General features: G+C 48.2%; 2 protein-coding genes across 3 annotated transcripts in view; one reads left to right on the top strand and one right to left on the bottom strand.

Annotated features, from left to right (window-relative positions):
• DMAC2L (distal membrane arm assembly component 2 like) overlaps window positions 1-2,613 on the bottom strand; it is a 126,486-nt gene extending 123,873 nt beyond the window's left edge. Inside the window, exon 1 of one of the 2 annotated variants that reach the window (XM_086937296.1) lies at window positions 2,525-2,613. The gene's annotated coding sequence lies outside the window, so the exon portion shown is untranslated. The remainder of the gene's footprint in view (window positions 1-2,524) is intronic. The other variant, XM_086937297.1, reaches the window with a different exon arrangement.
• Window positions 2,614-3,272: 659 nt separating this feature from the next.
• Window positions 3,273-12,259, top strand: part of L2HGDH (L-2-hydroxyglutarate dehydrogenase) — a 173,644-nt gene continuing 164,657 nt past the window's right edge. Inside the window, exon 1 of the mRNA XM_086936602.1 lies at window positions 3,273-3,516. Within this exon, the coding sequence (XP_086792728.1) occupies window positions 3,413-3,516 (104 nt within the window). The 5' untranslated portion in view covers window positions 3,273-3,412. The remainder of the gene's footprint in view (window positions 3,517-12,259) is intronic.

Genomic DNA, 12,259 nt, shown 5'->3' with positions numbered 1-12,259 from the left:
CCTGACGATCGTAGGGTTTAGCAAGATTTTGGGGGTGAATGTAAAGAGGCTTGATGTGTGCATAAGTGCCTCTCAGGCAATACTTAGCATGAGCCCCTTCCCCTCCAAGAACACACCCCCACAGAGTTATTTTAAGTTTGCACAGCTGCATTTCATGTCCAGATGAATACTGAGAATGATAATTTTTCATCACTGAATAGAACTGATGTAGCTTATGAAAATAACACACAGTATTGCAACCCTGCATATGTAAAATGAGAAACAGTGTTGCAAGAATGTATCTGTGACTTTGAGACTTGAACCCGTTTTTTTTTTTTAATATACTTTTTTGGTTGTTAAGAAATGAGCATAACAAAAAGACAACTGTTTGGCAGGGTTATGACGTCACTTCCTTAAGCTCACTAGAGCAGTCCAGGCAACCAGAACAAAACAGTGTGTTTTTCAGGCAATATGAGAAGGGCGACACATAACGAGAGGCACATGTCCGCGCTGATTGGGCGGAGGTTTCCGCCCATCACGTGCCACCGCGACATCCGAACACAGGGCTTGCAGTGCTTGGCGCGCGGCCGGACATGGTGTCAAGCAAAGGGCGGGCTGGAGCTGCGCAGGGAGAGTGCAGAAAAAAACATAACCCTGCAGGTTTATTTTTTTTATTTAAACTGATGTTGTGGAGCTATATTTCAGCTCCTGCGTCCAAAAATCTTCTGGCACGCGGCCAGCTGTAATGAGGAGCAGTTGTGCGCTTTGAGCCTGCATGTTAAAACTCCTCGTTAACAGACACCACAAATGTCGAGCAAACAGCGTGTTTTGCAACCTCCGGATCAGCTTTTCTTACATCGGTGAGCTTGTCGTGCAGGCAGGCTCCTCCCCAAAAAAAGTAGTTAAAACCATAATGTGTTTACCAGAACACAGCTGAGAGAAAAAGTGCTGAATAGCAGGGCTGGGGAATGACATGGCTGAGAGTTAGTATACACAACACTTTAAAAAACAAGCCTTTCACCGTAACACGGCGGGCAGGGGAGGGGGCGGAGAGGGGAGAGGTGCGACACGGCAGGCAGGCAGGGGAGGAGAGTAGGAGGAGGAGGGGGAGGAGAGTAGGGGAGGCACGGCCTAGCGGCAGGCAGGCAGGGGAGGAGAGGAGGAGGGGGGAGGAGAGTAGGGGAGGCACGGCCTAGCGGCCGTGCAATCAAGTAGTGAGGGGGCGGAGCTGGGGGAGGCTGTGAGACAGAGTAGGCAAGGCTAGCGGCAGGCAGGCAGGGGAGGAGAGGAGGAGGGGGGAGGAGAGTAGGGGAGGCACGGCCTAGCGGCCGTGCAATCAAGTAGTGAGGGGGCGGAGCTGGGGGAGGCTGTGGAAGAGAGTAGGCAAGGCAGGCGGCTGGGGGCATGTGCACGCGCATTTAAGCTCAATGCGCATGCGCATTGAGCTTAAATTTCTCGTGCACTGCAGGAATCGCCACGATTCCTTGCAGTGTGGATAAAGAGCAGATAAGTGCCAATACTCTCGCCTTGCTCGATGCGCATGCGCATCGACAGGCGAGACCTAAAAAGGTTATCGTTTTAAGTAGGACTATTCTTGCAGTCCCGGGATGCTTTTTTCAAAGAAAGAAGGGAACGGGCTGAAATTATTTTTAGAAGTAGGGGCAAGTGCCTTCCGTCCCCGCCCACTTCTACTGCTGGATCACAGGTAGTGCACCTACAATGTAGATTTTATTTTAGGCTTCCGTGTTTCTTCTGGTCAGGAAAATTCCACTTTTCCAGCACTGTGTATTTTAGGGGTTGTGGTCTTGGTTTCTATTGAACTAAGTGGACTCTGCTATCTGAAAACTATTAATTAAAGGGCAAGTACTTTATAAGTGCGGTCCTTCGACATTTAATTATTTGACGAGGGATGGAGTTTCTGTGATGTGTGTTCTTTCGTAGAAAAACATGCTGGCTCCAGTTGCTCTCTGCCATGATTATTTGATAAAGCAGGTTTGTGCACTTGTCATGCAGATGGTATTAGTTTGTTGAAGGTGAGTTTTGCATTTGCAAAACGACGAAAATTACACTGAGTTTTCCTCCCATTCTTTCATTTAAACAAATGCTGCCCGTTCACAGGTACTTTTGCACCGAGGACAGGTCCGCACAAGGGACTACTGACTAGATTGTTTGAGGCATACAAATCCACTCAGGACATTTCCTATTATAAGTAAAATAACGGGTTTAAAATCGCCAGAATGCAAACAGAGAAAATACAGTAGCTGTTCGATATTTCCAACAGCTTTCTATTTTGTTCTACTCATGATAAAGTGTCACTCAACGTGTCACACTTAAGGCAAGAAATGCCACAGACATACACTCTAAAGATTGGAAATTTCACACATGAGAACATTAAAATCTTGGCACCTGTGCTGTGTACGTTTAAACGAATTGAAATTAGCAGTAACAGCGATGCACGATAAAGAATACAGAAGCACTGTTATGATCACGCTACAGGAAGAAGAGTGCACCCGGAGAGTGGAAAAAAGACAAGTATCGGATGTACCTTTCTAGCTGCGACAGCAGGGTCACCCTCAGCTGCTTTCTTTACTACCGCAGTCTCTCGTTTATGTCTACAACACTATCAACACTTGACCAAAAGTGCGGACGCCATAATAAAGTCAGGCTCAAAACCTATATGTATATATGTGGGCGGACTCTGCCACTAAAACTTTATATGGAGAGCTAAAAGGCAGGAAATTGTGCGCCCGGTCTGGGCGTTATCCCTGTGAGGGCGTTTATGATGTTATGTTAACGTCTAAATGGCAAGATAAATGATGATTGGCGGTTTACAATGGTATTATTTTTGTTTTTAAATAAACTACTTGAACTAGAACGATACGTTTGCAACCGCCTAGAGGATTTAAGGCATTGTTAGCGGCCATCTTACTGTGGGTGCACTGTTTCTGTGCGAGTAGTCTTAGGTAAAAGTGGCTAAAAGCCCCTTTCAGCAACGCTCGAGCGGCTCATGGTTACCAAACGTGTGCTTACGAGCTGGGGTCTTTTTGAGAGGGTGTGGCGTTTGGCAGACTTTGGAACGTGGGAACCCGGTTGGAGTCTCGGCGTCTGCTCAACTTTCTGTGATTCTGGGCAAATCACTTCATCTACCTGTGTCTTAAAAAAGCAGAATTCGTCTTTGTGTTATGTATCTGGGTCTCATGTAAAGCACTCTAATACTCCGGCTCAAGTTCGCGCTATATAAAACTGCAAAAATAGGTATAAAGGTAAATTGGAGACGGCTGCAATGTTAACTTGCATCGAAGGGGTGGAGCTCTCAGTGAAGTCCTCTCCTCTGTCAACCGATTCTGAATAGGCGAAGGGCAGGGGCAGAAGTCACTCTAGCGTGTCTGAATTGGAAGGAAGGAGCCTCTCCTGGTGCTCGGCCTCAGCTGCTATGCTGAGAGTCCGGCGTGGCTTGATCCGAGGGGCTTGTGCTCTCTGCACACCGGTGACACCGACTTCTATCCCGCCTGTCGGTGCCAGACGGGCACAGCACAGGTGAGACGCCGGGGGGTCAGATTGTGCCAGCTCTCTGAGAACTCAGTCTGCCCTTGTTTAGGTGACTGCCGTGCAGATGAGATGGATCTATTATTATCCTTTTGTTCGGAATATGTTTTATGGTTTTAGTGACCGGCGCTGACATTGCTGCCGAATTGAGGTATACTTGATTCCAGCTTTTTATCTGTTTTTGAGTGCAGGCTCAGCTCAACAAGTCTGAAATGTCTTTAACAGTAATATGCCAACGTTGCATGCTCGTATGTACATCTTAAATATATCTTGTCCCTATTCGTTTAGCTGATGCGCATCTCAACAAAGCTATCCTCTATTTTATGAATCAGTTAAAAATAGATAAACGACAAAACCATATCGGTGCATAAGCAAAACTGTTAATTACATTTTCCAACCCGCAGCTAATCGTACCCTACGATACAAATGCTGAAAGTGGTAATAGGCTCCTACCCAAACATCACTCAGTCGATTGGTTGGCAAACGTTGGGGAGCAGCATTCTGATGTGTGGAAAGTGACATCCCGCAACTGTTGAAGGAGACTGTAGGAGATATGGCTTAACGGCCAGGGCCATTGCAGACTTAGCAACACGGAAACCAGGTTCTGGTATCTGCTCAACATTTTGTGTTTCTGGCCAAATGACTTAATCTCCCCTGCCTTACCCCAAAAAATAATCTGGGCTTGTGTAATGTAAATTTTTGCTCATGCAAAGGACTCCAATGCTCTGACTGAGTTCTTGCTATGTGAACTGCAAACAAATTAATAACATGCATTGAAAATGCAATAGGTCTCACTTTGATTAAGTTAAAGCCATTTGCGTTCTTAATGGTATTGTATAGCAAAGCAAATGGTTTTAACTTTATGAAAGGTGAGATATAATGTTAGTCAGTCTCAGTCAGTGTCAGCCAGTGTCAGCCAGTCAGTGTCAGCCAGTCAGTTTCGGTCAGTCAGCCAATCAGTCAGTGTCAGTCATTGTGTGAGTGTCAGTCAGTGTGTGAGTGTCAGTCAGTGTGTGAGTGTCAGTCAGTGAGTGAGTGTCAGTCAGTGAGTGTGGGTCAGTCAGTCAGTGAGTGTGGGTCAGTCAGTCAGTGAGTGTCTGTCAGTCAGTGAGTGTCTGTCAGTCAGTGAGTGTGGGTCTGTCAGTCAGTGAGTGTCTGTCAGTCAGTGAGTGTCTGTCAGTCAGTGAGTGTCTGTCGGTGTCAGTGAGTGTCTGTCAGTCAGTGAGTGTCTCAGTCAATGTCAGTCGGTCAATGTCAGTCAGTCAATCAGTCAGTGTCAGTCATTGTCTGTGTGTCAGTCAGTGTCTGTCAATCAGTGTCAGTCATGTCAGTCAGTGTTAGTCCGTGTCAATCATGTCAGTCAGTGTTAGTGTCAGTCATTGTCAGTCAGTGAGTGTCAGTCAGTGAGTGTCAGTCATATCAGTCAGTGCCAATCATGTTAGTCAGTATCCGTCAGTCAGTCAGTGTCAGTTAGTCCGTGTCGGTAAGTCAGTGTCAATCAGTCAGTCAGTGTCAATCAGTCAGTGTCAGTCAGTCAGTCAGTCAGTGTCAGAGTCAGTCAGTCGGTGTCAGTTAGTCCGTGTCGGTAAGTCAGTGTCAATTAGTCAGTCAGTGTCAATCAGTCAGTGTCAGTCAGTCAGTCAGTGTCAGAGTCAGTGTCAGTCAGTCGGTGTCAGTTAGTCAGTGTCAGTCAGTGTCCGACAGTCAGTTTCAGTGTCCGTCAGGCCGAGTCCGTCAGGCCGAGTCAGTGTCAGTCGGTCAGTCAGTGATGATGATATAAAGGTTATTAAGCGCTCGAATGCCGAGGCGACTTGGCGCTGGCGTATGTACGCAAGGCAGGGGCTAAGCTGAATCTACTCTGGAGTAAACAGCCGGGATTTCAAGGTTTTCCTGAAAGATAGAAGGTTCGGCTGCAGTCTCAATGCCACAGGCAGTTTGTTCCATAGTTGTGCTGCACAACTAGACAAAGACCTGCCATCCCATCTGGCCTGTCGAAACTTTGGGGTACATTTCAGTCCAAGGTTGGCCGATCGTAAGTTTCGTGAGGGGGTATAGAGCCTGAAAATTTCCTGACAGTCATCTGAACCCCCACCGTATCATGCCTTATGCACCAGACAGAGCGCCTTGAATTCAATTCTCTGCTGGACGGGAAGCCAGTGTAATGCCCTTCTTCCCTGTGACGTGTGATGACCTTTAGGATTAGTCGTACTGCGGCATTCTGCAATGATTTAAGTTTGCTGATCTGATGCTTGTCAATGCCCAGAAACATCCCATTACAATAGTCCAGTTTGGACAGAAAAAGAGCAACCATTACAGTCTTCTGTAGTATGAGGGGAATAAACTGAATTTTTAGGTCTCGCCTGTCGATGCGCATGCGCATCGAGCAAGGCGAGAGTATTGGGACTTATCTACTCTTTATCCACACTGCAAGGAATCGTGGCGATTCCTTGCAGTGCCCGTGACTTTTAAGCTCAATGCGCATGCGCATTGAGCTTAAAAGCGCGTGCACATGCCCCAGCCGCCTGCCTTGCCTACTCTCCCGCCCCCTCACTTCTTGATTGCACGGCCGCTAGGCCGTGCCTCCCCTACTCCTCCTCCTACTCTCCTCCCCTCCCGTCTGTTCCCGCACTCCTCCCACACCCCCGTTCCGCCCCCTCACTCTCTCTGCCCGCCCGCTCTCCACTCTATCACCAGATTCTGTGTCAGGCATATGCATTTGATCATCCGTTGATAAATGAGGAAGCCCACTGGGATATTCATTACTCTCAGGAACCCCCAGTTCTAAAGCCCCCGGAGTTGCCAATTCGCCAACGCCATCGCTCTCTCCCCCAATGGTATCCAGCCGCCTGCCTTGCCTACTCTCCCGCCCCCTCACTTCTCCTCCTACTCTCCTCCCCTCCCGTCTGTTCCCGCACTCCTCCCACACCCCCGCTCCGCCCCCTCACTCTCTCTGCAGAGAAAATTGCTGGTATCTTTTTCTTTTCAGCACCGACCTTACTTTGAGTAATCACGGCATCCGATGCAACACGCAGACCAGCGCTAGCGCCCTTTGCCAGTTTACCAAGTTCTTCTACCGTAGCCTCGCTCACCTCTACAACAGTAGTCTTATCTTCTGTGTTCGCTGAGGTCTTCCACACGTTCCCTTTGGGGGCATGTTGAGAAACTGCAACCGCGTTTCCAGCGCTTCAGCTCAGAAACAGGAGCCTCAGCGTTATCCTCCAGCACCTAGCCCGCCCCACACAGTGCCAGCCGCCGGTTGCCAGGAATCAAAAACGCCCACACGCCGTACTCCACACGCTGCAATGGTAGGCGGCTCAAGCCCACTACTTCCCGCGGGCGAACCGAGCTGAATCCAGGCGAGCCGAAAGTCAAAGAAAGTCAGGGAAATCACTTTTTTCCAATCAGCAGTAAATAGTATCGCTCATAGATCAGATCCGCAACATTGAAGCAGATTTTTCTCCTGAAGCCGTGAGAGGGAGCAGGAACGATCTGCCTATGCGTCCACAGCGGGCGCCATCTTGCCTCTTTCCAATGAGGGAAAAAAATCGTTCTCTTCAACTTCAATTCTAACAAGCTTTGTCATATCCTCCAGTACTGCCACCCAATCTGAAGATAACCCTAGCAGATTTGTAGCCCCTAGATGAATCAGAAGACACCAGAGCAGCTACGAAAATTAATCTTCCTATCGAACTGTGCCTGGCTGCCAGCATTAAGTAAATCCTGCCTAACCTCATCTGAAAACCACAAAGCCAGTAAAACACCTCATTAACACTGTCCCTCTTCAGAGAAAGACAAGGTTTACTCAGCGAAGCCTGACATTTACAGGTCACTCTCAAATCTCCAATATCAGAGCAGTATCCTGTCAACTGATGTAATAATACATCTCCAAGAGAGAAGAACATCTCAATCTATCAGGCAGCCAGCCGCACTCCTCCCACACCCCCGCTCCGCCCCCTCACTCTCACTCACCCTCAACCCCTCACCCTCACTCACCCTCAACCCCTCACCCTCACTCACCCTCACCCTCACTTACCCTCAACCCTTCACCCTCAACCCCTCACTCACCCTCACTCTCACTCACCCTCAACCCCTCAGCATCACCCTCACTCACCCTCAACCCCTCACCTACCCTCACCCTCAACCCCTCACCCTCACCCACCCTCAACCCCTCACCCTAACTCACACTCACTCACCCTCACTCACCCTCACTCACCCTCACTCTCACTCTCACTCACCCTCAACCCCTCACTCACCCTCACTCACTCACCCTCACTCACCCTCACTCACCCTCACCCACCCTCACTCACCCTCACTCTCACTCACCCTCACTCACCCTCACCCTCACTCACACAGTGCAATAGGTCTCGGAGCATTTGAGTTAGAGCTTTTAGATTTGTTTATGGCTTTTATTTGTAATTCTTTAGCATTGGCTACAGGAAACAAAAATGCTAAAGATTTACAAAAAAACCCATAAACAATTCTAAAAGCACTAACTCTAATGCTGCGAGACCTATTGCATTTCCAATGCTTGTTTTCTGCAGGGTCTTTAACAGGAAAAAACTGGCAGATGTTAAACTGTTGACCCTGTGCCGACATATTGAGTTTATTGTCAAAAATGACCCCAAGGTTCCTCACCTTCTTTACAGGGTGAGGACATTCCCCAGCCTCCGACGGCCACCCAGAGTTGTTCCATATTGGCGTTCCGTTGCCAAACTCAATCACTTCTGTCTTTTCAGGATTAATTTTCAGAAAACTTAGACTCATCTAATTCATGATGGCCTTTAGAGAGGAGTGAAATCTAGCAGCTGTTAGCTCATTCCTATCCGACAAGGATATCACAAGTTGTGAATCGTCGGCATACGACACAAATGTGAAGCCATATTTCCTGACTATTGCCAGTGGCTTCACATAGACGTTAAACAACGTCGGGGACAGAGCAGATCCTTGCGGAACCCCAAAAGGGAGATTGAAACTGTCCGATTGTAAGCCATCCAAGTTCAGACTTTGTGTCCTGTTCTCTAAAAACGACGAGAGGAGGGCCAGAGCTAAGTCACAGATTCCTATCTCTTGTAGTCGCCGCACCAACACCGTGTCATTGGCGGTGTCGAATGCGGCCGACAGATCAAGAAGAACAAGGATTCCCCGTCTGTGGCAGTGTGGAAAAATGGACTAGACTTTTGTATGGGATTGGAGCATCCGATCTTTGTAGCCAGGGGGTGCCTGCGAAAACATTATAAAATTTGGAAATGCTGGGCGGATTATAGGGGCCTGTGGCTTGAACCTCCTGTTGTGTCAGAAGATATTCCGGCAGAGTGATGGATGGGTCCAGTGGTACTGGGGTAGTGCGAGTGGGGGGGGCCTGGGAGGCGGGTGTGCATATACAGCTATTTCTCTGTGCTTTTGATTTTGTGTATAGGTGGACCTTGGTGGAACTTGTGCGACTCCGGGGGGAGGGTGTTACGGAGGGGGGGAGTTGAGGGGTAGGGGCATGTTTGGGGGGGGGGAGCTGTGGATTCATAAGTATTGACATGTCCTATTTGCTTATTGTTGCTCACAAAGAAAAGTAATTGCCTTCAGGCTGATGTAATGCTTAATAACGCTGTTGTCTCTGGTGTGCAGAGCCCTGCAACATATGTGCAGTCTGACAATAAAACATGTTTAAAAAAAAAAAAAGAACAAGGATTGCCCTTCCTCCACCATCCACTACTCTCTGAATACCCTCTGAGGCTGCAATCAGGGCGGATTCTGTGGAGTGTCTTGGTCGAAAGCCATTCTGGGTGGGATCCAATAGCCTGTTGCTGTCTAAATATTCTGTCAGTGTCGTATTGACCAATTTTTCGAGGACCTTAGCTACAAATGGTAAGCCCGAAATCGGTCGATAATTTTTTAATTCGGTAGGCTCGAGCGAAATTTTCTTCAAAATTGGCCTAATACACGCAGTCTTCCAGGCCGCAGGGTAGGTCCCTGATACTAGAACTTAGTTGATCAGAGGAGTGAGAGTCTCACTAATCCTCTCAGCGGCCAGGTGCATAATGGCAGGGAGGCAGGGGTCATTAGGTGACTCAGATTTAATAGACTTTAAGAGGTCTATTACAGCCTCTCCAGAAAGGGATGTTAAACATGTTAGCTTAGATGGCACTGTCTCTCCCACGAGAGAAAGTTGATAACTAACTGTCTGAGCATTTAGTGGATTAACAAGGCCGTCGTATATCGTTTGTACTTTATTCAGGAAAAAAGGCCGCCAGCTGATTAAAGAAAGCCTGATCGGGTTTAAACGAATTACCCTGCTATGGTTTAGCTAAAAAAGTGACTGATGTAAAAAGTTCTTTAGCTGAATTTCCTGCTTCCTGAATTTTTAGTGTAAAAACACTCTTTTAGCTTCCAGAATAGCGTCCTTCTACTTTTTCAAGGCCCCATTGTAGGCATCTTTTCTCTTTCTGCTATAGTCAGCTCTCCAGAGGCATTCAAACCTTCTGCATTCCACCTTTAGCCCTTTAAGTTCAGGGCCATACCACGGTGTCACCAGTGGACGCCTCTTTGCTGTTCCGGTTTGTTCAAGGGCGACACAATTAGCCGCCCTCAAAATCCACTCATTAAACTGGGACAAAGCGACCTCATTGTCGCAGTCTAATATTGGAGGAGAGTGCTTGAGAGCATCCTCTAGATCTTTGCTTTTTTACTTTATTCCAGTGTCGGGACGTGACCCTAGTTGCTTTAAGGGGGGTGCACTTCTTTAGGCCCTTGACCCCGACCTCGAAGAACACCGCCTTATGGCTCGTCCAGGGAAGTTACTCCACTCGTGCCAGTGTGATGTTGGAATTATTGGAAAAAAGTCCATCCAAGGTATGACGCCCTTGGTGTGTAGACTCAGACACTAGCTGACGTAGGCCATACGCCTCCAAGAGATCTAGAAGTCTCGCAGTCTTAGGGTTTGTGTCCAGTTCCAAATGGTAATTGAAATCTCGGCGTACTGTAAAGAATTCGGAGTCTAGACAGGATTCCATATAGGACAAAAGAGCCTGTTAAAAGGCAGCTCTGGGGCCTGGTGGCCTATACACCAATAAGCCCTGGAACTTAAGGGAGTCCTTGAGCCTGGCGCAAAACTGCATAGCTTCAGCCGGGAAATCTCCTGCTGCTTCCACCTGAACCTTCAAGACGTCTTTATAAATAATAGCTATACCCCTCTCCCCTCTGTTTCCTAGTCTGTCTTGGTTCCATAACGCATAGCCGGGTGGAAGGACAACATTCCAGTCTGGGACCGAAGTGTCATCCGTCCATGTTTCTGTTAGGAAGACCATGTCAGGATTATCTGAATTCAGCAGAATTTGTAGCTCGTATTTGTGCTTGACAACAGATCACCTGTTCAAAAGTATACAATAAAGGCTATTTTCTTGTGTGGCCACAAATCCTTTCATCGGCCTTTGAGAATGGGGGATATATGATCCTTAGCCGAAGACTCCACCCGCTTACCCCCATCTGCACGCCTAGCTTCCCCACCAGTTTTCATGGCGCTATTGTCGAGGCCCCCCTCCACTCGGTAAAGACCGTCAGTGCACAAAAACTTTCCCATCTTACCCTTCATGTTAAAAATGGCACAGTCCCTTCATCGCTCCCCACGAAGCTTCAACAACGCCTCTCTAGAATAAACTTTGGGCCTAAAACAGTCAGGGGTTCTGGCGCTGGCCGCGCTCCGGGCGCAGACGGGCTTGCCTTTCACGCACCAGCGTGGTTTTTGTAGCTAAATGGGCGGTGAACAACTAGAGCCCTGACCCAGATGATAGCGGGCCTGCTCTTACAGACGGGCACCGCGGGTCAGCGCAGGGGAATTTCTACCTGGAGAATGTGCAACAATTAAAACTAAACACAACAGTTAATTTTAAAAAGATGCGCTTTACATATAATTGTTTTAATAAAAGCAATGAGCACATTCGTAGCCAGAGTAGCAGCGTTCCAGCAACTATCAACGCCTCAGCATAACACAGGCTGCGCGCTCGCGCCAGCGTGGATTTTGTAGCTAAATGGGTGGTGAACAACTAAAGCGCTGACCCAGATGAAGGCGGGCCCGCTCTTAGAGACGGGCACAGCGAGTCAGCGCACGGGGAATTTCTACCTGGAGAATGTGCAACAATTAAAATTAAACACAACAGGTAATTTTAAAAAGATGCGATTTACATATAATTGTTTTTAAAAAAACAATGAGCACCCTAGCAGCCAGAGTAGCAACGTTCCAGCAACTAACAAGGCCTCAGCGTAACACAGTCAGTCAGTCAGTCAGTCAGTGTCAGTCAGTCAGTGTCAGCTAGAGCAGCTCTGTTGACCTGGTTCTCTGGCTATAAAGCGGCTCTGCTGACCTGGTTCTCTGGCTCTAAAGCAACTCTGCTGACCTGGTTCTCTGGCTGTAGAGCAGCTCTGCTGACCTGGTTCTCTGGCTCTAAAACAGCTTTGCTTACCTGGTTCTCTGGCTCTAAAGCAGCTCTGCTGACCTGGTTCTGTGGCTGTAGAGCAGCTCTGCTGACCTGGTTCTCTGGCTCTAAAGCAGCTCTGCTGACCTGGTTTTCTGGCTCTAGAGCAGCTCTGCTGACCTGGTTCTCTGGCTCTAAAGCGGCTCTGCTGACCTGGTTCTCTGGCTCTAAAGCGGCTCTGCTGACCTGGTTCTCTGGCTCTAAAGCAGCTCTGCTGACCTGGATCTCTGGCTGTAGAGCAGCTCTGCTGACCTGGTTCTCTGGTTTTAAAG

Source organism: Lissotriton vulgaris, chromosome 9 (assembly GCF_964263255.1).
Source record: "Lissotriton vulgaris chromosome 9, aLisVul1.2, whole genome shotgun sequence".
Classification (NCBI taxonomy): domain Eukaryota; kingdom Metazoa; phylum Chordata; class Amphibia; order Caudata; family Salamandridae; genus Lissotriton; species Lissotriton vulgaris.
The sequence above is the reverse complement of the archived record's forward strand: the minus strand, read 5'-3'. Positions and strand labels throughout refer to the sequence as shown.